Source organism: Melanerpes formicivorus, unplaced genomic scaffold (genome assembly GCF_026170545.1).
Source record: "Melanerpes formicivorus ecotype bairdi unplaced genomic scaffold, bMelFor1.0.p_v2 SCAF_22, whole genome shotgun sequence".
Lineage (NCBI taxonomy): Eukaryota > Metazoa > Chordata > Aves > Piciformes > Picidae > Melanerpes > Melanerpes formicivorus.
In genome coordinates this window covers 7,575,189-7,599,324 of record NW_027142374.1, presented here as the reverse complement: position 1 = coordinate 7,599,324, position 24,136 = coordinate 7,575,189, and the positions used below count along the sequence as shown (strand labels likewise).

The 24,136-nt window shown below is 40.5% G+C and overlaps 2 protein-coding genes across 9 annotated transcripts in view; one reads left to right on the top strand and one right to left on the bottom strand.

The window, feature by feature from the left end:
• The window catches only part of ACSL4 (acyl-CoA synthetase long chain family member 4), a 56,816-nt gene extending 47,634 nt beyond the window's left edge, over window positions 1–9,182 (bottom strand). For 2 of the 6 annotated variants that reach the window (XM_068152018.1, XM_068152021.1), the window contains exons 1-2: window positions 9,052–9,182; window positions 730–892 (exon numbers count right to left, since the gene is read on the bottom strand). The gene's annotated coding sequence lies outside the window, so the exon portion shown is untranslated. The remainder of the gene's footprint in view (window positions 1–729; window positions 893–9,051) is intronic. The other 4 variants (XM_068152026.1, XM_068152028.1, XM_068152020.1 and 1 more) reach the window with 3 other exon arrangements.
• Window positions 9,183–9,217: 35 nt separating this feature from the next.
• Window positions 9,218–24,136, top strand: part of TMEM164 (transmembrane protein 164) — a 36,234-nt gene continuing 21,315 nt past the window's right edge. Inside the window, exons 1-4 of one of the 3 annotated variants that reach the window (XM_068152040.1) lie at window positions 9,218–9,441; window positions 10,157–10,738; window positions 22,152–22,201; window positions 23,406–23,472. In XM_068152040.1, coding sequence (XP_068008141.1) covers window positions 10,274–10,738; window positions 22,152–22,201; window positions 23,406–23,472 — 582 coding nt within the window. In that variant the 5' untranslated portion in view covers window positions 9,218–9,441; window positions 10,157–10,273. Of the gene's footprint in view, window positions 9,442–9,588; window positions 9,814–9,849; window positions 9,929–10,156; window positions 10,739–22,151; window positions 22,202–23,405; window positions 23,473–24,136 lie in introns of those variants that run through there. The other 2 variants (XM_068152039.1, XM_068152041.1) reach the window with 2 other exon arrangements.

Genomic DNA, 24,136 nt, shown 5'->3' with positions numbered 1-24,136 from the left:
CCACCCATCTGCTACTGGAATGCAAAGACATCTAATGAATAAGAGGAATTACATCACTTTTAAAAGTATTTTTAATTCCTCATGAGAATTATTCTAGATAGGTGCAGTATATTAAATACTGTCTTGGGCTGGAGACAGATGGAAAATGCTGGCAATAAAACAGACTAGTAAAATGTAATCTGCATAGATCTGTGCTGTGTTCATTACACAGAACAATTCTCAGTTTGATCACTAGTGCCCCTGTGCTCTTTACAACTGCTTCTAAAACTTTTGAGGAAAAGATGGTGAGTTGACTAAAATATTGACAAATGCTAACTGGAAAACCCAAAGTGGATACTCAGAAAACATTTGCAAGATCTTTGGAACAGCAAACTGAATCACCATATTCATAGTAGTTGATGTTTGCAGAACGTGTTTAGTTGCTGACAACACCTCAGTGACTGGGTGTTTGTGTCCCTGATGTCACTGCAAGATTTGAAGCCCTTTTCAGAACTCACCCCTCCAACACAAGACAGGTTTAATTAGATCCTTTGAGTAACCCCATCCACTTGTAACATTTCAAAGCACAAAAAACATGTCTAAAAGAAGCTTTTTTTTTTTTTTGTGGTCAACACAACTGCTCAAGATCATATCCCAGTTCTTCTTCAGGCCTTTTCTCCCAGACTTCCAAACCCCATAGTTCCTGCATGAACAAAGCTGTTAGTCCAATCTTTGGTATTTGTTTTATACCTCAGGGCCAGAAGTGTAGCTCTGCCAGTGTAGCTCTGCCTTTTCAAGTACCCTGTCTTGCTAAATGGTCACTGTCATCTTCGATCTTCTCACAAGTGTTTCCTACATCCAGATGGCTTCTTTAGGCTCCTTTTAGACTTCTTCTGCAGGAAAACAAACATTTCTACAAGAGTGCACATAAGAGTACTTAGAACAGTAATGTCAAGCATCATTCTGATAAAGAAAGGCTGGCAGATTTTATTGCATTAGTTAATAGGACATTATAATGAGCATTTAAAAGGTGAATGACCACGAGAGGGCTCAGAATTCCATACAGCCTTTTTAACAAAATGGGCAAATAATCCTTGCCATACCAAAGCACTTAAACGTGACCTCTGTCTTGTGTGAGGCACCTGAACTTTATGAAATACATAAACTTGCACAGAAAACATGTAAGTATATCTGGTTTTCCACAACAATTTAATAAAACAGACTCTAAAGACATGCTTCACCATCATTTTCACCACAGGCTTCAGGGGAATCCCTGCTCCAGTTCCTGGAGCACCTCCTCCCCCTCCTTTTCACTGACCTTGTGTCCTGGTTTCATTGGGAAGGAATCATAGGCCAGCCATGGTCTGCAAGTTGTGAGCAGTGTAAGCTTGCTGAGAATGGGGATTCCTCTTTATCCCACTCCTGCTCACCCTTCTTGTCCTCCTGTTTCTCCCCATCCCTAGAGAGAATCACTCACCACTGCTCCCAAGGACTGCCTTTTCCTTTTTACTGTGACTGCTGTAGATTTGCTGGGCTGATTATAACTTTGTGGACTTCATATTGGCATTGGAATTAGTTTTGCTGCTCTGTTATATTTGTTTTAATTTCAACCCATGGGTCTTCTCTCCTTTTCCTGATCCCCATTCTTGGCTGGGGAGGGGTCATTGGGTGATAGAACAACTGCTGTAGTTTAGCCCTGGATATAGACTAAATGTAGATACTTTGGTGCATGAAGAGCTGTTTCCCTTACATACTCTCCTTCCCCTCCTCCATTGCTGCTGCACAGTAGCTTTTCCCCTTCTTAAATATGTTGTTCCAGAGGTGCAGCCACCATTGCCAATGGGCTCAACCATGGCCAGTGGTGGATCGATCCTGGAGTTGGCCAGCATTGGCTCTATTGGACATGGGAGAAGCTTCTGGCATATTCTCACAGAAGCCATCCTTGTAGAACCCTCACTACCAAAAACCTTGCCACACAAAACCAATCAATTTTCCTAGACTGTTTATTAGCATCCTATTGTGTGTAACCAACCTATCACTGACCAGGCAAATGAACCTGGATCAAACTGGCTTGGAAAAATCATCTTTGATATCTAATACATCGTATTCCTATTTTATCCTATTTCTGGCCTAGCAGTTTGACCAAAAACCATATCACAAACCTGAACCAGGCTAATTAGTCCTGTAAAATTAATCTGGCAATCAAATTCATCTGCAATTTCATTCACTGACCTCACTTACTCTCCTGAGACATCAGCATGACAAGTATCGTGAGGTCTGCTTATAGACAGCTCAGAGAACACCTTCCATTTGGGTCTAGTTAACTGAAAGACTAACTAATCATTGCTAGAAAATTAATTGCTGTAGGTATAAGTATGCATAATATCATTTTGACTTGGAAGACAATAGTGAGAAAAGCTGTTAAGGCTAAGCTTCCAAGAAAAAGTGTTTGGGTGGTTATTTGTGAAATGCCTTTTATTACACTTAACAATATTATGGTGTCAGCACTGGACATGAAACAAAGCAAATGCCTTGAAAACTGGAAAATGGCTAAATACAGGGCCTAAACACAAAACAGAGTGAATGTCATTGAGCAGTCTAAGGCACAAAATGTTTAGCAACTGATGTGTGAAAAGAGCAAAACAACTCTGGGGAATGCCTTTACTCATTGAACATACGAACCTACAAAGAAACATATCACTATTTCCCTGATGCATTCTCAACCTGTGTCACAGTTACTGACAGAACCTTTCGTCCTTTTAATCTCAACAGGGGTAGAGGAATTAATATGCAGGTGAACTGCTATGATTTTCTTTATCTCAAAGCAACCCTCATGCATTCATGATATTTCTTTATTTCTGCCTGCTTTTACATCCAACTGTTTTTATGCTATTAATATTGCAGTTCTTTATAGAAGGGAAAAAATAAGTCCAGTCCTGCAAACATGACAGAAATATGATTCAATAAAAAGCTGGTTCACACAGTTGTCATCTAAGAAGTTTCAGTTGGTGTTCTATATAATTATTTACAGACCATCAAATTAAAAAAAACAAACATGAAAGTGTGATATGCTTTATAAGCTTCTGTTTTGAATGTTTCAAGTTGACATTAACCTTTTTTTTTTTTCCAGTATTGTCTAGCATATGTTCTAGCTAAATTAGCTGACAAGGAGAGATGTGATAAATGCAACAGCCTTTCATCTTTCTCCCAAGAAAATTCGTTGGGAGGAAATCAGCAATTACACTACCACAAGCCCTTCTTTATATTCATAAAAAATACATGTGAGCAACTCACTAGACAGCAGGAAGTCAGAATAACTGATGAAAGAATCTCTATGAATCCAGATTTGGAGCAAAGGAAAAACCAAACAGCAAAGCAACATCAAAAAATCCACCCTGTGCTGAGTAGCTTCCTCGACCAAATTTTCCCAGTTGGTTGCCCTAAAGGCACTTGGGGTAGCAAATGCAGTTTTCAAAATGTGAACTGTAGATAATTCAACAAGAAAAAGTGTAATATCTACAAGAATCATATCTATAAATATAATATCTATAAGATATAGATATCTATAATATCTATATTAGCTCTAAGAGTGAGCTATTTACTCTAGGGATTAATGATCATATAACTACCAGCTCTTGATTATTTCACTGGTATTGGCATACAAGAAGAGGGACACAGCATTACTGATTTGCTGGAAATCATCTTCTTGTGCCCATTTAGGGAGTGCTGATCTTTTGGAGCAAATCTTGAGAGTGAAGCACCAACAGTTATGCTGAACATGGCTTGTTATGTACAAAAAACTGGAAGAGGAAAGAAACATATTCCTGAACTGGTATTTCTCCTCAATTTGAGCATGATACAATCATCAAAACTAACTGTGAAGGAAATACTCATGGTTAGGTATTTTTCCTAAATCAAACAGTTTTGAAGACTACAGTTAATATTTTCTTGCCCTGCCACTGAAGTACAACAAAACTGTTTAAAAATGGAAATCAAACCTGATCAGTCTACTGTAAAACAAAACATGTAATCAGCACTTAGCATAATCAGTCATTAGCAGAAAGAACCTGCTTGAATTTTCTCCTAGTGTGGGGGAGTACAGAAGGAAGGCAGCAGAAGTACACACCAGGTAAAATTCCTTTCACTGCCAGCCATAAGGTGCCCAAGAAGGACCTCACAGTTTGATTCTTTATATATGATTTCAAGACTATTCACACACTTATTTTTACAGTTTATGTAATCTACTGGCTTTGGCCATGACATCACTTGTTACCATTCCCTTCTATTTGTTCACACAAACATCCTGTGCAAGCATGCTTTGTACATATGCTTTAGCTAAGTATACATAGTTTTGTGGCAACTTCACCAGTTTCAGCCGCTTCAGTCTGGCTTGGTTTCTTCTAACAGCAGAGCCCCTTGTACAAGCAAGGTCACTGCTGGTTCAGTTCTTCTGTCTCCAAAACCATCTTTATATGGTTACTTTGTCTTATGAAGCATTCCTTCCTTTTGCTTTGTGTGCACTTGCACACTTTGGATTTGAGCAAATAGTCTTTGTACCCACAAATCTGAGCAAGACAAGTTGAGCATACCTGAGCAAAACAGCAGAATGGGATCCCAATACCAAGCTTCTAAATTGTTTAAATTTGGGGGTAATGGAAGGAAATAGATGTGACAACCAGTGCCACCATTCCATTGGTGGACCTTTACAGGATCTTTCAGATCCTGTCTTAAATTTTGTACTGAGGTTTTTAAGCTTTGCAGCTGGGCTTCTATTGATTTATTGTTATCTGTGAGACTGAGGCAGCAGCATCCTTCAAAATCCTCACACCCATGGCTGGCCTTAAGCAACAAATAATCTATAGCTGCTCTGTTTTCTAAGATTGCTTCCCTGTTCAAATATCATTCCTCTTGTTGCAACATAATCAAAGCAGAAGCAGCATTCATATTTTTTCCTCACACACAGGGCACCTTTGTCAGTTGAAGGTTGGTACCTAGTGCCAGTGCCGGGACTCCCATTAGTGATGCACTGCTTCCTCTTTGCTCAACAGCTTTGTCTTTGAGTCACAGTTGGACAGTAGGACCTGAGCTAGGCTCCTGCTTCCTTTTATGTTATATTTGGTTAATTCTTTTTAATAGGGACATAATGAGTCTTCCAAGTGTACACAGACCAGTTTTTGGTGTATAACTCTAGGCCTAGAGCTCACATCAAAACCCCCACATTTTTGGAAAATAGATATAAGCAGAGTAATAAAAAACCTTTGTTGTATTGCAGATTAAGTCACCACTGTTCAGATGTACTGATGGTGCAGCATCATTAACCTATACGTACACGGGCCAGCTGGAGTTACACTGAGATGCTGAATCATGTAACATGCCGATTTGCTCAGGAGGTCAGTGTTGAGATTTTCTCTATACTGGGATGTTGACTGTGGGTTAGGTTCACCTTAAAGCTGAGCAAGTTTGAGTTCTATATTAGTTACAGGGTTGTGCTCACACCTACGAACCACATAGTTGCAACTTGCATAATATCTGACCCATACTGTGCACAAAATTAAGCTGAATTATTTAAGGAAGTCTTTGCATAGGTCAGTCTAACTAACCATCTAATTAACATCAGATGTCAGCATTTTTATATTTCAAGAACCTACAGACTGAAAAATATATCTCAGATACAAGAAGTAGCCCTAGGCTCTTGTGCAAATATTTTAGGTACAGGAATTTATTGCTTTTGGTGAGCCATTTCTACTGACATAAGAGATAAATTGTTTACAATGGATCTTGGTAAGAGCCTAAATTACTTAGTGAAAGGATAAGTACAAAGGGTTAACAAACAGAAGAGAGCAAGAGCTTAGTGTTCAGTCAATAACACTGAAGATTTCAGACTGATTTTCAAAGAAGCTGAAGAAACTGAGAGAATGAAGGAATTGTGCCTAAGCCACACAGTAGATCAAGATCAGAGAACCACATCTTTTGGATTTATAGTGGATCACAATCTGAACATAGATTGATGACATTGTGTTCTTGCAAAGAAATATGAATTGGGCCAAGATGTCCAGTTTTACACCAGTTATGTTACTGAGACTTTGTGACTCTTGAACATGTCCAGAGAAGGGCAACGAGGCTGGTGAGAGGCCTTGAGCGTAAGCCCTATGAGGAGAGGCTAAAGGAGCTGGGATTGTTCAGCCTGGAGACGAGGAGGCTCAGGGGAGACCTTATTGCTGTCTACAACTACCTGAAGGGAGGTTGTAGCCAGGAGGAGGTTGGTCTCTTCTCCCAGGCACCCAGCACCAGAACAAGAGGACACAATCCCAAGCTGCACCAGGGAAGGTTTAGGCTCAAGGTGAGGAGAAAGTTCTTCACAGAGAGAGTTGTTAGCCATTGGAATGGGCTGCCCAGGGAGGTGGTGGAGTCGCCATCCCTGAAGGTGTTCAAGAGGGGATTATATGTGGCACTTGGTGCCATGGTCTAGTAGTCATGAGATCTTGAGTGACAGGTTGGACTTGATGATCTTTGAGGTCTTTTCCAACCTTGTTGATTCTATGATTCTTTCTCATGAGTGGAAAAATCACACAAACCCAAGAAATCAGCAGGTCTCCTCATCTAGCATTGTGACCCAAGGTAGGATCAAACAGATCTGCAAAGTGCTTGAAGTTACAACTGCCCTTGGAACTGTAATTGTGATGTTAATTAGCCTCCTTATACAGCCAACCACACAACCTCAGAAAAGCTTATAGTGTGTGAGACAAAATCAGTAGCAAGGAGAAAAGGAAAGGCAAATGATGATTTATACCAGGTTGCTTATACCAGTATAATCTGCAGAACTACAATACAACTTGATCTTACTGAATATATTCTTAAGAAAACCAAATCCAACGTTCTGAATGGTCTCTTCTAGAATTCTGTCCTACTCAGCTTTGCACTGCCTGAAAAATTAGTATGCTCTCTGTTGTATTATTTAAGATATTAATAACAGAAAAGTCAGAAGACAGACTGAAGATAGGCTTGAGGAACCCAGAAATCTATTCTTTCCTTTCAACTTTAACTACTGCCTGCTATCCAGTTTTGCACAGACCTTCTAACACATTTATCCAGACCACATTTCTCGAACTTGTTAATGAAAATGCCACACATGTGTCAAAATGCCCAATCAAACTGCCAACAGGCCCTGTCCTGTCCACAAGGCCTGTTCCTTACTGGAGGAGAAAAGCAGGTTATCTGGTGTGATTTATGTTGGAAAGATCCATGGTGACTCCTATCATTTCCTGATTATCATGTAGGTGTTAACAGTATTTTTGGAGATTATTTATCCTAGGATTTTTCTGAGGATTTAAATTAACTATGCAGATCAAGCTGTATTTCTCTGCTTGTGTCCTTCCTTTGAAGGAAGAAGAAACTTACAGTTGCTGCAGCTGCCTTTTTTCCTCCCCCTCAGTATCTCATTGACCTGAATTTGGTCAGTTCTTTAACTGTCTTGTGACCATGTTCTCTGAATTCAAAACAATTTGAAAACACTGGTTTGTCTGAGTGCTCCTAATCTATTCTTTACCTGCTCTGTCCTGAGCTAATTTTGTTCTTGGCATCACCAGGTCTCACTAGCTGCTTGCAGGTCATCTTTTTTGGAAGTTTGTTATAATGGGGGCACCAACCACTTGTAACTTGGGGACAGATTTTCTTCTCTGAGTAGTGCATTAGTATTTGTCTTCCTTACAATATTAATATATTTTCAGAGCACTATTTATCTGATAGCTCTCAATAGTTCAACTGTTTTGCAGGACACTTTCTTTAGTCTTTCTTAGTAATCTGACCTGCTTTCATTTACATTGTCTTCATGTGCTTAAGGTTAACAGGGACCTCATGATGTGGCCAAGCTAACCTTACATTTATTTCTATTCTACTTCCACCTGGAATAAATGAACCCTTTAATTTGTTCTTCTAAAGCATCATTCCTTTTCTTACCGCCTTTCTTTAGACTCCTTCCTATGAGGTCTTAACCATTAATTGCTTAAGTTTTCATGACATCTGTTTTTTATTTAGCTATTGGCTTTCCTTCCTCTTCTAGGGACAACATTATGCAAATGTTCTTTTTTGTGGACAAATTACTGCCTACTTTCATGTTCTCAAACAGTCTTCACTGATATTCTCTAAAAAAACCCAATAAAAAAGCAAACCCCAAACCAAACAAGCCAACCATACCCTCATCTTCTTGGGGGTAGTCCCTATTCTACTAAAATCACTTCATCCAAGATACAAACATCATACTGTCTTGTGGAGAAGGACAGCCCTGTAATGTTCAGAAAGGAGAAAATGACGTTTTATGGGCAGAGTATGCGAAGTACGATCTGTAGAAGACAGCTCTCAGGTTATGTTCCTTAATGCTTTTAACTACCTTAACAACATTCCCATAACCCACTGTGCTGCCTAGAATTCTACCTATCTTTACCTTTCAAATAGAAACAGAGGTACCTATCACAGAATGGTGCGGATTGGAAGAGACCTCTGTAGATCTAGTCCAGCCACCCTGCTAAAGCAGAATCACCCACAGCAGCTTGCCCAGGATCACAATGAGCAAGCAGGTTTGGAATCTCCCCAGAGACTCCACAATCCCTCTGAGCAGCCTGGTCCAAGGCTCCAGCACCCTCAAAGTTAAGTTTTTCCTCCCGTTCGGATAGAATTTGCTGTGTTCTAGTTTGTGCCTGTTGCCCCTTGTCCTGTCGCTGGGCACCACTGAAGCCTGTAGCAACAGACTTGGTGGAGTCGGTGAAATGGCTGGATTTGATCTTGTGAAAGGAGACTGGTCCAATCCTCTTGCCCCCCACCCTTTAACTCTTGCTGAGCATTGAGAAGATCCCCTCTCCGGCTGCTCTTCTCCAGGCTGAACAGTCCCAGGTCTCTCAGTCTGTCCTGTATATACAGTACAACTGCTTCACAAAGCCACAAACCAGCGGCCTTCAGGAACCAAATGTGCTTCCGTTGCCCAAGACTTGTACACCGGCCAGCGAATGGCTCACGCAAGCACACAAACCGCTCTGCGCCCTGTACCGCAAAGGAACACAGCTCGCTGCTGACACTTACCCGCCTTCAGCCTGGGGCTCAGCTGAAGCCCCTCTCTTTCACGGCGCTGTAAAGGCACAGACTACTGCTATTTCTTGGTCACTGCAGCAATAGGACTTGAGAAACTAGTTTATCAAGTTAACGCCGCTTGTTGCATCGGGTCTGCAAACAGTACCGCGACTATGGGCGTGCACTGCGAGCCCGGCAGCCCCGAGGGCCGCAGCCCCAGCGGCATGGGGAGAAGACTACCGCCGGCCCTTGACTTCCTCCCTGCCGGTGGCATAGAGGGGAACCGAGTGGGTGGCGACGCCAGAGTGAACCGCGGGCAGCTGCGAGGACGAAGGGGAGCAGCCAAGCGGGAGTAGAGGCAACAGGCAGGAGGAAGCCGAGGACAGGCAGCGTAAGGGAGAGGTGAGGGCAACCCACGAAGAGGCAGCAGCCGTGGAGGCGGTGGGGAGCGAAGGCAGCGGCGGGAGGCGGGAGCAGCCGGGGCGGAGGGAGGAGCGGGCGGTCGGGCGCAGCCAATTCAGGGGGGGCTCGTCCATTTTTCGGTGTGAGTCAGGCACGTCGGTGGGGTGATGCTACGGCACTGGGCAGGGAGAGCCGGGGAGCCGCCCGACTGGTCGGGCTTACACTTTTATCCGTGCCAACGCTGAGGGAAACGCCGCTTCCTCCTTCACCTCCCTCGCCAAGGCCGGCGCCATGGCTGGGGGCGCCGGGCCTGCCTCCTGTCCGCTGCGCCGTGCTCGCTGACGGAGCCCACGCGCGCTCCCGCCCACTGAGGTACCGGGCCCTGCGCCGCGCGGCGGGAAAGCCCGGGCACTCGGGCAGCGGCCGTTGACGCACGGTCGGCGGCCTTTGAGGCGGGGGCGCGAGCCGAGGGGCGCTGAGGGAGCGGGTAAGGGCTGGCGGGAACTGGCGAGGGGCGGCTGCAGGGCTCTTCAGGTCAGAGCACTGTCCTGAGGAGAAGGGCAGCTGTGGGACGGCTGGGGAGGGGACAGCGGGGAGTGTTGGCACGGGTGGGCGGGTAGCGGCGGGCGGGGAAGGGGAGGTGTCCTGAGGCGAGGGGCTTTCACAGCTGCTCACAGGCTCCATTCATCTGTGTCTCCTCCCTTCCTGCTTGTAGGTCTTGCCCTGGCATCCAGAGGAAAAGCTTTAAATTACCCTTACCCCGAACTGAGCTGTTTGCATCTCCTGAAGCTTGGGAAGGGAGGCGACTACAAAGAGGTTGTCATTGCATTTCATGTTTCGTCAGCTTGACAGCATTTTGGCTTTGATTCCATCTTGCTCCTACCTGTTCCTGGACAGTGACGGGGCGGAGGAGAGGCACCATTTCACCATGTCTCGTTACAGCCTCCATAATCTCCTGGACTGGATGTATGGGGGTGTGGACCCTAGCTTTGCTGGCAATGGGGGACCAGAATGTGCAGCGTTTCTCTCTGGGCAGCAGCGCTTTCTGGAGAGCATCGTCTTCCTCAGTGTGGGTGTCGTGGAGATCCTTCTGTCCTTGTGGAAGCTCAGGCAGCCACATTTCAGGGAACCGGAGGGTCATCTGCTTCAGCAACCCCAGACTAAGCAAGAGAGCTTGGGCAAGAATGTGCTGCTGGTGGTGGTCTGTCTCATCTTTGGACTGGAAGTGGGGTTCAAGTTTGCCACCAGGACTGTCATTTACCTCCTAAATCCTTGTCATGTGGTCACTATGATTCAGGTAAGGCTTGTGTACAGGCACCAGGAAGTTTGCTTTGGTGTTAGACTTGCAAAGCAGTATTTTTCCCATCGTTGTTTTGTGGACCAGAAAAGCATAGCAGAAGTACAAATGCCAATAACCAGTATCTGTGTTTTGAAACTGACTTAGTTTCTAATCAGGTGAATTGAAACATATGAAGCAGACAATTCAAATGAAAGGTAAAAGTGTCCAAATCTCTGTTCAAAAATGCAGAGAATCTAGACTGTCTCGCTACTTGCTTTCATCTGATCCTTGTTTCAGGAGTAGAAAATCTGTTTTGACTGACAGCAGTGGCAAAATTTGCAGCAAATTTAACAAGAACAGGATTATTTCTGAACTGGCAATTTGCACACATGCATTTGCAAGTGACACTTAGAGGTGTGAAAGTATTGTGTGAAGGTGTTGAAACAAATTATTCTTTATTTTATGCAGACAATGTTGGGTTGCCTTTCTAATTTTAGAAGCTGTGGAGTAACAAGTGTTAGCCATGTCATCTGCATGGGGTATGCAAACCAATCTGACTTAATACTTGCGGATAAAGTATGTGATTTAAGGACTCATGGCTTGGTTGTGGATGCATGATGATGTGAGGTTTGTGTAGTTTCCAAAATAATGGAAACATGCATAGGCAGTTGCTGAGCTGTGATACCTAAAGCTTACAAACACTGCCATTAGTCCTGTGCAGCTACTTAACTGTTAGCTTCACTAAGTTTGGTAAGGAAGACATCAAAATTGTGTTACTTTGTTTAATTCTTCTAATACTGTGCACTCCACACCGGACAACTTAAAAATCTGAGCTCAGGAATTAATAGAAGAATGTCAGAAAGGCTTTCAGAAAAGCTGCCACGGTAGCAGCATCTGTCTGAGGTCAGTTAGGGGTGAAAATCAAGCCAGTGCTGTTCTTGGTCTCCATCTGCAGAATGCCAAGTGATCTGGGCTGTGTCAGGTCAAGCCAGTTGTTAGCTTTGTTTGTGGGGAGCATTGCCTCACGGGAATGGAAACCTCACTTCTGGTTGTACCAGAGGTTTTAGGGCAATGGGTATTAAATCAAGAGGGGGAAAGATGAGCTCTTGCAGCAATATTCAAGGCCTTTATAACGATTAGCTTACAGTTCCAGAACTTAATTAGCAAGTTATGTAAATTCCTAAGCAGTGATGCAATGTTAGCTTAATATTTTACACCGTAGGACACTTCCTTCCTGTGAAGTAGATAGCAATTGCTGTGCAATTAGTTAGTCAGCACTGGTAATGAAGAAGAAAGCAGAAGGTAATGAAGTAGAAGAGCAAGAGCTGTAGAAATAATTAAAATAATATAGCCACATGCTATTTCTCAGCAATACCCAATATTCACTGTTAAGTTTTCCTTTCAGTTCTCTGGGAAGAAAGTGAGACTGTGTTACCCTTATGATTTGAAAGTCTAGTTGTCTTGATAGGGTATTATAATATGTTATAAGTGTTCAGCAAAAGCTAATGCTTACACATAAACGGGGAGGTTAATGTTTACCTCTGTAGTAAGGCAATGGGAGTTCTTAATCTCTTTTTGCCCAGTTGTGAGTAATTCTGTACTAATTACTTGTTAGAAATGGTGTTGCAGAATTTGTGAAACTGAAAAGATGGATATGCCAGCAAAATTCAGAAGCCATAACTCCTCATCCCCAAACAAATGTGTTACTTAACGTAGTGAATTAAAACAGCTACAAACCCAACAGCTTTCAGCAGAGAAAAAAGGTTAGACACAAAGATGGTGACCTCTGTCAGCAAAGAAGTGATACATAGTGGTTGGAATCTTGCAAGTATTGTTTTGTCCGGCCTGAATTTGCAGAGGGCAGCAGGTTGACAAGATGAAAATACAATTTATCTTTCATTTCTGCTCTTACAGTAGTTGTATGTAGTCCTGCTGCTGTGCCTAAACGGTAGGATGAAGAAGGTAGGAGGTGAAGAGATGAAATGTGCTAAGGCAGTCAAGATTGCTTCAAAGGGAAGCCAACAGTAGCTGTTGGTAAAGATCTCTTCTTTCACTCCATTTCTGTTTTCTTTTCCTTTAGCTGAGACTGTTTCACCTCAGAGCAACAAAGGCTCTGGGCTCTGAGCCAAAAATATTTGGAACTGGAAATTATTCTTCAGGTTTTCTCTACCTAAGAGCAGAAATCATGTTTTAAAAAGACATGACTTAAACAAAATGACAAAATAAAGTGGGAATTACATTTGTAGTGCATTTGGGCAGACAAAAATGTCTAATATAGTGGATACTGAGTGCTTGATCTGGTGCTTTATTTCTGCCTATCACACCAACCTGTGTTCGAATCAAATCTTCCTAAGTGGGAAGAAGTGGCTTAGATGTGTTATTGTAAGGGTGATGTGTCAATCAAATGTACATATTTAGCTGTATAACCAGTTCTCAGGGTTAATCAAATTCAGATATTTATTTGCCATCCTAGACCTAGCTGAATTATGTGGAAACAGTGCCACTTGTTTCCAGCCTAGTCTTGGGTTTGGCTTATTATAGCTTTCGGAGGAAGAAGGGTGGTATTGTTTCTTCACTAGTGACATAAGTGCAGCACCACTGAGGGATCAATACTTCAATTTTGAAAATTGTGTGTATCTTTTAACCCAAAGGTGAGTGGAAACATCTGTGGTTTCCTAAACAGCTGTCCAATGGGTTTGGGGGTGCGTTTGTACAGTACCATATTTTATAAGTGTCTGGTGCAGTGGAGGGGGAAAGTCTATGAAGGGGTTCATACACTCTTTCTTTACATAAAGAGTGGTCTTATTGGTCTTTTTAGGAGTGGGTGTATGATTGGACCAATAATTTTGCTGTAAGTCTGGCATGAAGGGCTCTTCTGACAGAGAAACATGAAACCCAGTAGTGTTCTCCTTTGCATTGCAAGAAAAAAATCAGCATGTATTTAGGGGACCAAGTGCTACATTTTCAAGACATTAAACCTTGTGGGTATTTTAGGAGCCTTAATTATGGTATTGAAATGAAATATGTGAAGGAAATCTATTAAGTTTCTGATTCAGCAGTGTAAGAAGGAGGATTCACCTTTACAGAACTATTGATTTAAAGTTTTGTAAAAGAGGCTATGAGCAGCATCCAGAGCATGGTCAGTGAGCAGTACTTACATATGTGTTGTCTTCCTGTGTGTGAGGTTCTGAATACTTACAGCATTACTTTAGGGAGGTGAAGGGAAAGTTTAATTTCTTGTGATGTCAAAGCCAGTATATCAAAACCAATTTATTTATCTGTTCTATATTCTTTATACATGTTTGTGTTCATGTAGCAGTTCTTCATTTTGTTTCAGTGGAGAAGCAGTTAGAATTTCCATCAAAAACTCTGTTTTCTTCATAGAATCATAGAACTGTTAGGGTTGGAAGGGACCTCAAGGATCATCCAGTTCCAGCCCCCCTGCCATGGGCAGGGACACCTCATGCTAGACCAGGTTGCTCAGAGTCACATCCAGCCTGGCCTTAAAAACCTCCAGGGATGGGCTTCTACCACCTCCATGGGCAACCTATTCCAATGCTCTTCTTTGTAATTTGATACACATAACTAAAACTAATGATAAGTCTATCTGCAGTCCAGTAAATACTAAACCTTGTGTTCATTATTTCCAGTTTTGTCATCTTTGGAGACCTGGATCATTTCTGTCCTCTGCAAAAAAGGCTACTGTGTTTTTAGAAACAATGGGCTGGGTTTGGAGCTTACATAATAAACAGCTTGACTGAATTCTGCATCATTTGGGAATATGTCCCAACAAATAAACAATTATCTCCTCTCTTCCCTCCTCCTTAAAACAAAACAAACAAACAAAAAAAAACAAACCCAAAAAACTCACACAACCAGCCAACAACACAAAATCTTGAAAAAAATGCGATTATGGGGTGAGATGTGATTTTTTTTTTTTGAGTGTGATTATGAATTTATTTATCAGAAACTGTTCCTAAATGCTCTGTAGTATTTGGAATAATTAAGGTACAGTTTTCTGTCTTTTCAGAACCTTGAATTAAAATTAGAGGCATTCATATGCTGCTATTTTGGGTGTGAAATTCTACAGAAATTCAGTCAATTTTAATAGAAATGACACTGAATGATGCTATTGTTATGTGAGAAATGGGCTGCAAGTAAAAGTTTAAAGAGTTATTCAGGTTTTAGAGGATAGCAGTATTTTATATTGAAGATATGTATCTATAGTTTCATTCACTGCTTAATGTATTAAGATTGTTGGGGAAGATGCAGAGCAGCAAGGGCCTGCATATACATAGCTCAAAATATAAGTCTTTCAATGTGAGTCTCTCAATCTCCCTTTTTGTATGTGTGTGTTTTTTGCTTATCTACATAACTGTTGTGTATACCTCCCACATTCCAAAACCTGGTACTGCTGCCTGTAGCACTTGTTAGTTTTAAAGCCCCTCAGAAGACAGGACTTAGTTTCAGGAGATATGATAAAACTGGGATTTAGTAGAATTTGCTCTGTTAAGGATTGTAAAAAAAAAAAAATAAAATAGGTGGGAAAAGCCAAGGTGTATTTGGAGTATGGCATGATTTATTTCCAAATCAGTACATTTTGGAGGTGTCTGAGGCTGTTGTAGGAAGGTCAACAGATCTTTTAGTGCTCTGAAATGCTGCCTGGCAGGCAGAGAATTCATCACTTAAGCCTAAGTGGAAGATGCGTGTGATCACTGCTCAGAAACATAGCGGACTATTAAGTATGGAAGCTTGATTGCTAGATTGCATAATACACCAGTCTTTACAACTACAAATTTAACTTGCGACACTTCCTCTTCAAGCTGATTGCTTCATCATAATGTGTGCTGAAGAAGGGCAGACAAAGAACAATTAAAGTTGAAAGTGCCAGTATTGCTTGGTAGCAAGCCTTATTTCTTGCCAACGAGTGCACTTTAGTACTTGAGAAATGATAGCAGCTCAAGTGGCATAGATGTGAAGTGATGGGTCATGAGATACATCATCAGTTCTTTTATATTGGATCTGGGATGCTCCAGAAGTATTACTGTGCCTTTCAAAAACATCTCTTGCTCACTTGTGCAGTTTAATTTGCCCTTAGCTCCAATAAGTGTCTTTTTTTTATCTTAATAGTTTCAGTTAATTTTTAAGCAATGATCTTACAGTGTTTAGAAAACATCATCAGCTGACATTTAGAGGCTTTAACTGACACCATAATTCATGTAATAATTATTTATTGAGCTAAGGAAAAGCTTTCTGTGATAAATCTAACAATGTGTATAGTTTGTTTCACTGTTGTGCCGATTTTTAGTAAATCCCAGCATATAGCAGGGAAACTGAGAAATACTAGGATGAAGCAAGGCAAGAACTTTGACTCAGAAATAAGGGTAATTTTTAATTTCATATAAAAAGAATAACAAATGTGTCTTAAGGCTGTGAAGCACAGCTTGCTTTGTCTGAAGAGATTACAGTTCAGCCACTTCAGTTTAGACAAGATTTGGTTTTATCTTGAGCTGAAAGTGTGTGTGCTTTAGTCAAGGTGGTGGGGAGCACTGTAATATGCCATGTTACCAAGAAACGCTTTAATTGAGGAACTGGAGGTTAAAGCTGTAGGTTAAGCCTTTGTCTTGAAGATGCTAAGATCTGCCTGGAGTGCTTGAAGACAGAATGCATGCCAAGGTCAATCTCTCTTTTTGTTCTGTATTTTCTTTGGAATAAAAAGTACAAAAAGTGGGGAACTGACAAGTAACCTTTCTAAAAGGGAGTAGGAAGTGTATAATGGGAAATTGTAGATGAAAAACTGCGACTGAATAATTCGGTAATCAGATCTTGATTTGTTTTGGTGAGATCGTTGCAGATTAAAACAAATATGAAAGTGTAACATGTAGTTGAGCAACATGTGACAGAGAGACAAGCAGTTTTTTCCATTCATTTTTTCCTCTTATAATTTCTCAGCTTTTTTTGTTTGTTTATTTGTTTGAGGTTTGGTTTTGTTTGTTTCATTTTTTCATTGGGTGGTAGATTAGATTAACTTTACTATGTAGCAGTCCCATGTACCATTCCAGAAAGGTTATTTACTAGTAGCTTAAACTGATATTTTGGCAGTATCTGTTTGAAGACCTGAGGAATTTTAGTGGAGTTGTGAGCTAAATCAAATTGCAGCAGTAACTGTGCTGGACACCTTCTTAACTTCCAGGGACTGGGATGACTTTCATCTAAGGATTTCCATTCTAAACCCCCTTATTTCTCTCCCTTGCTCTGCTCGCACTCTGGTCACAGATGCTGAGTTTTGCTGCAGTGGTTGTACATCAACTGTGGCAATTTGAGCTGCGTTGATGTTAACTGCGAACAAGTTCTCTGCTGTGAATTTGAAACCTGCCAAGTGTGTAATGGGGCTCATGTTTCTTCTGACACTTCCTCAAGGCTTAAGATAGATGTGGCAAGAGTTTACATTTATTCAGATTGCCAAGTAAATAGTGTCAAGTGAATTTAATTGTTTGTATTTTAATACTTTGATAATTACTGAAATGCCAACTTAAATGAGCAGGAATGTGATGTTGTTATATGCAGTCACTTTTTATGGATTGTGTTCCTGTTTCTTTGGCAAAAATGATCAGTAATAACAAAGCTCTTAGATATTTATTATTCTGTTTTTAATGACAAACTGAGGGATTGTGAGGTGTGATAGGAAAAAGGCGTTGGTGACTTGAGGCAGAGTGGGACTTATCTAGAATATGGTTACTTATGTAGGAAACTGATACTTTTTCCCCCAAGCGTGATTTTTCATAACAGAAGTGAATGTATATGAATATGCCCCTGAGGATTGTACTGTGAACTCAGGCAAGCTTCCAGTGTCACTGACAGATACAAATGCAAGTCAACCCAAATTCAGTGCAAACTGACTTTTCATAAGAAATTGGACTTTTAAATTGATTTATTTATTCTTAAATGCAGCCTTTATTGTTCCTTTAACCCTAGGGTACGTTTTTCTTAAACATTAAGCTAGGCATGCGGAATGAAGTGACCCACCACTAGTGAAGGGCTGGTGCAGATAGTGATTAGAGAAAAAGGAAGAAAAATAACCTCGGTGGCGCTTTCTCTCTGAAATAGCAATTCCTAAGATATGATAAGTAATGCTACTGCACACATAGAAAGACCTAAGTCTTATGTTAATAATTAATCCTAATATATGAGAAGTCTAGAAATCTTTCACCTAAGACCAGAAGTGGGAAGAAGGTGAGTACAGGTTAGTCAAGCAAACAGCCTATGGAAGAGGAGACTAATCTAGAATGTTCCAATGAATATATATATAATTTATAAGACATTAGACTGTAGAGGATGGAAATTGTTCATCTTGTTACACTTTCTTCTCTAGGCAGAGTTTCCCTGGGAGGTTGGAAGGAGGCAACAGGCAGCTTCTTAGTTTCGCAGAGTCTGGTTTATATAACACAGAAACTACTTTTATTGTAGTATTACTTAATGCTCTGCCAGCAATGGGCCTTTGAATCCTGAGTATTCTTAACTCTAGGTTAGCAGTTCCACAGGTCATAAGAGTTAATCTCTGAACCTGACAGCTGCAGTAAGGCAACTGTGATTTTTTTATGCTAAAATATTAAATACATTCAGCTTGCTGCTGTTTAGCAATGAGAATGTAACACCTCTTGAGCTCTATTCTCTTTTCAGATTTGGCAGTCTGAACTTATCAAACCACAGTTAGGATATTTTTATTGTTTTTTAACAGTTACCTTTTATAAGGCAAACAGATGGCTTTTAAGTGGTGTGGCTGTTCTGTGCTGAATTTGTAGTTTATACAAAGACAGGTGGCATTTAACATTCCTAGATGCTGGATCAAAGGTGTATGGTGGAGCTGATAAGTTTTCTAATAAATGATAGGTTGATTGTTTAGAATTTACTTCAAAAAACTATTTCAGAGTTAATTGTCAATCTTGTACATCTTTTAAATTACCTGGCTGCTTTCTTCCCAGTTTTTAGGATTGCTCTGGATGTTGCAAGTAGAAATTAAAGTGTAACCTCCTGAAGTTTTCATTTTGAAATTCTGTGCAAAAATAATTGATCTATGATCCAGTTAAATGATCATGACTGGAATGTTTGAAAACAAAGATGTTCCCGGTCTGTGGCGATGAGATGCTAAATCAAACAGGCAGCTCAGGGGCAGACAAGCTGCTGTTTTGCAAGGTAAATGAAATCTGTGCAGCATATGTGATATGAGGTGGTGTTACTTGTAGTGTGCTTAGCTGTCTCCTGCCACAAACAACTCCACTCCACATGTCTAAGTGTTCCCATTGACATTTTAAGTGCCACTTTGTGTGAAGGAAAGGTTAGAGTTGTGTGACTTGTTCTTTTCCGCTCTGCCTTTGGAGTTGTCTTCTTTTGTCTTCAGTTTGTTTCTGATCAAACGTGATCTTTGTTATGCAAGTTTCTCTCTCAGCAAGACTAAGGCTGGTAGAAGAAAAGCCTTTCATGACAAGTTTCGATTGTGCTGTGCCTCGGTGTACTAACTGAAAAAATGTATCATTAAAATATCACTGAAGGGAGTTCTTAGGTGTAGTACTTTGTAGAGGTTTGGAAAGTTTTGGAATAAAAAGCTCCATCCAACCTGGCCTTGAACAATTTCAGGGATGGGGCATCCACAGCCTCTCTGGGTAACCTGTTCCAATGCCTCATCACCCTCAATACATAAACTAATGCAGCGTCACTTTCTAATTGTCATCAGAACAGTCCTTTGCAAACAGGCTCGCTCTTGTACCTGTGACACTGACACAAATGAGTAATATGGTCAGATTTAAGGTTATCCATCAAATATTGCATGACAGGGTCACACATACTGCTTTCAGGGAATTTTAAAAAGCATATTACTACAGGGAGAAAAATACCATCCTTTTCCTTCTGCCTTCCAGTATGTCCCACACTTGTAGATACTGTTTAAAACTCTAATCTGTCAGATTTCTGAATTTAAGGAAATCATTAAATAATCTGAATGTAAGATTCAGGTTGAACTAATGAGACTCTAAATACATACCTCCTTTTGCAAACATAGTGCATGGAATATTTAAAAACTTTGCTAAATGCATGCGAGTAACATGGGAAAAAGTAGTTATTGTAGAATGTATTTATCTATTTTATATATATCGTATCGTAAGATATATTGATCACCTCTAAAGAAGGGAAAATATAGTGCGCAATTTAAAGAACTATAGTTAGTAAATAAAGTTTATTGCAAAAGTATGCAACGAGGGAATAGAGAAGCACAGTAAGGACTAGAAACTTCCCAGAAGACATGCAGGTCTTATATGCAGGGTGATGCATCAATCTTTCATAAGAATTTTTTGGCATATACTTTTTTCTTTTTTTGTTTTCTTAGCACATTAAGAAAAAAAGCATCTATTAGTGGATTGTCATCATGTATCTGTGTCCAGAGAAGGGCCAAAAGGATGATCAGAGGGCTGGAGCACCTCTCCTACAAGGACAGACTGAGGGAGTTGGGGCTGTTCAGTCTGGAGAAGAGAAGGCTCCGAGGTGACCTAATTGTGGCCTTCCAGTATCTGAAGGGGGCCTACAGGAAGGCTGGGGAAGGACTTTTCAGGATCTCAGGTAGTGATAGGACTAGGGGTAATGGAATGAAGCTGGAGGCAGTGAGATTCAGGCTGGATGTGAGGAGGAGGTTCTTCACCATGAGAACCATGGAATGGGTTGTCCAGGGAGGTGGTTGAGGCCCTGTCCCTGGAGGTGTTTAAGCGCAGGCTGGACGAGGTTCTGGCCAGCCTGATCTAGTGTGGGGTGTCCCTGCCCATGGCAGGGGGGTTGGAACCTTGTGGTCCCTTGTGGTCCCTTCCAACCCTGACTGATACTATGATACTATGTTCTCTTCCCCTTTAACTTGCTCTGATGAGCTGAAATTACTTGCTTTTTAAATGCAGTACTTCAGAGCATATTTGATTTGATTTAAAGAGTATCCACTAAGAAAATGTCTTGAGGTACATTCAGTTAAATTTAATTGCTGTCTCTTCCTCACTGTGCTTTTATTTGAGTTCTGTATCACTTAGGACAAACAGTTTGTGTGTGTCTGTATACATTATAACCTGTTGTTTAGACTGACTGAAATGAAACATACAAGTGTGTGGGGCAGAGATATAAATGGATGTATAATAAGAACTTACACTTGAACTAAAATATTTGGAATTTGTGCATTTAGTTGTGTGGACTGACAACAAACCACTCTTACACAAGGGCTTGGTAGTATGACCCAGGCTTCAATATTCATGCTGCTGCTGCAGCAAGTACAAGGAATTAATTGAAATACACATCAGAGGCTTTTTTCCAGCCATGCAAAACCTCAAAGGAACATGTATGGTGAATTGTAAATCTGACTTGTCCACAAAGCAGACATGTTTTTCAAATGTTCTTATTCAGAGTGATTTAATGGCAGTTTGTTTTGTAGGTTGGCAGTGAAATAATCTATTGTGAATTTGTTTTGGCAACAGCAGTAAAAAACATGATCCATTTTTCCCCCCCATAATCCTTACTGGACAGTAGGCCAAAGTCTCTCCTTTGCAGTACTGGGCAATATAAAACCCAGGGTTTTTATCACCGAACACTTGTGTAATAATCTCTTCATATCTACAGCAATGCTTGCTAATAGGAAATTTAAGCTGTTGTGAGAGGTTTTGGACAGTCATATCAAAAGATTATGGGTATCCTCTAAATTTAGATGGGACACTGTTGCAAATCAGCAATACTGTATTGCAAAAATATAAATAGAATCCTCTTTATGGCCTGTAAAGAAAACCAAACTTGCTGCTTCAATGGTACTCAGTTGCTTTCAGTCTTGTGAAACAGCTACCTAATAACTGGTGAAGTTTTCACAGTACTTTAAAAATACTTTTTTGAGTGTGGTACAAGATGTAGAGATGACTATTGAGCTTATGCATAGAGGAGATACTGGGGTAGCATTACTTTGGGAAATATTAATAGGCTTTTATAGACAGCTGTCTTGCATGAGATCTTCAAGAGCTGATTCTTGTATTGTCATTGTGAATACTTGGCCTTTGTAACAGCAAGGACCTTGCCACAAATAAGGGCAAAGGGAGCTGCTGTAGTAAAATGTTAGGTAATAATCTGTTTTATAATGGACCTTTTATAATAAGAATATCACACAGGGTAGAATTTTACTTGTTTCCTAGGCACTGGCAGAAGCTGAAACCAAAATGCTCCTCATGCTGCTTAAATCCTTTTGTATGTGGGTAATGTGAAACCTTTTAATTTGTTCAAGATTTTCCATCCTTCCTAGCTCTGCTGAAAAGTAAGTTCTTCTGGTTAGAAATGATTTGTGACATACAGAATTGGAAAAGAGAGATACAGAAGATGGAGTCTAAAAGAGATGGTATCATTAATTTAAATGTTTCTAACATTTCAGATTTTTCTTCTTGCCTGTCCTCCCTGTCGGACTGCAATGATTCTCTTCAGGTAATGCCTCTTCCCTACTATGTTTCTGCCTACTTGCCTAATGTATTTTAGATGTTAATCACAGGTTAAGTAATATTATAATACGTATCTAATTAGAAAGGCACATTAGTTGGATTGAAAAATCATAGAACCATGGAATAGTTTGGATTGGAAAGGACCTTTAAAGGTCATTGAGTCTAACTTCCTCCTGCAGGGAGCAGGGATACCTTCAACTAGATCAAGTTAGTTCTGTCCTACATGACCTGGAATGTTTCCAGGGATGGGGCAAAATGTGTGAAAAATGTCCTCCTTGTATCTACTGTAAAACTCCCTCTTTTAGTTTAAGGTCATCACCCCTTTGTCCTGTCACAACAGGCCCTGCTGAAAAGGTTGTCCCCTTCTTTCTGATCAGCCTCTTTAAGTACTGAAAGACCACAAAAAGGTCTCCTCAGAGCCTTCCCTTCAGCAGTTGAAAACCTCCAACTTTCTCATCTTTTCTTTGTAGAAGAGATGTTCCATCCCTCTGATAATTTTTTTTGCCTTATTCTGAATAGAGTAGCCTACAGTATTTGCTGTTTTTCAGAATTAGCCTGTTTTCTAGCACCCTGACAGCATATAAATTGTGTCTGAAAAACTGTTTCAAAATTGTAATATCTTTGTCCCACTCAAGTTACTTCTTATTCCTAAGAATTTAAGATAGGTATTGGTTGTAGATGGTTTGTTCTTTACTTGGTGTCTTGTGTAATCTGAAACATGACAGATACTTTTTTTGTGTTCTTTTAATGCAAGGTGTACAAAATGCAGTATTATAATACCACTTATTTAAAAGACTTCTGTCAGATTTCTGAAGCTTTACGTCTATAGACAGGAGTGAGAACCTTTATCAAACATGCTATTTCATTCTCTGAAAGACAATCAAACAGCAAAATTTCAACTGTTTAGAAGCTTGCGTCATAAACATGATTAACACAAATGGGCAGTCCAGGCTTTCTAAGAATCCAAAGCTCATACAGCAAACAGTCTTACTTCAGTAAATTATTTAAGTGTGTATTTAGAGGGTTTTGTCCTGGTTAATTCATTTAACAGAGCTTTTATTCAGATTCAAGCCAAAATAATTTTCTTAAACCTCTTGCTACCTTTTATTGTAGAGATACTACATAAAATATGTGAAAACATCACATTTCATGTCACCATGTGAAAATAGTATTATATCTCTTTTTCTAAGGTTGCAGATGCATATGCTGAACGGGGCCCTCTTGGCATTGCTGTTTCCTGTAGTTAATACACGCCTGGTGAGTGTACTGCACTTTTCTTCCTCCTTTTTTTAAATCCATTTCTCAAAGACTTTCTGTGAAAAGATGTTAGACCTTTGCTTTGCTTGGCCTTTTTACAGTTCATTTTACCAGGCTGTAGATTCCTGGTACAGGTCATTTTGGTTCTACCTATCTTGGCTTTTTTTGTGTTGCTTATCAATCAGTATAACAAGCTAACACAGCTATTCTGTGTTAGCTACAAACTAGCCCTCAAACTGAGGGGAAACTTAATGGCTTTGAAAAAGGCTTTCATAGGTTAGTGGAGTCACCATCACTAGAAGTGTTTAAGAAGAGACTGGATGAGGCACTTGGTGCCATGGTTTAGTTGATTAGATGGTGTTGGGTGATGGGTTGGACTTGATCATCTTGAAGGTCTTTTCCAACCTGGTTAATTCTACTGTATTAAAGGAATTCTATTCTATTGTGGACTGCAGTCGAAGTTCAGTTTCAGGATTTTCAGATTATGTGTAGGCGTGGAAAATGCTAAATAATCTCTCTTTGCAGAGCTTGACTGTTTTAAGATCAAATATAAAAATCTGCTTCTGTCCTGAACTTTCTGGACAATGTACTATGTTGATTTGCTACACTGGTAGCTAGGACATCTGAAAACTGCCAGTTTTATTGGCAGTTTGTAAATAGCTTC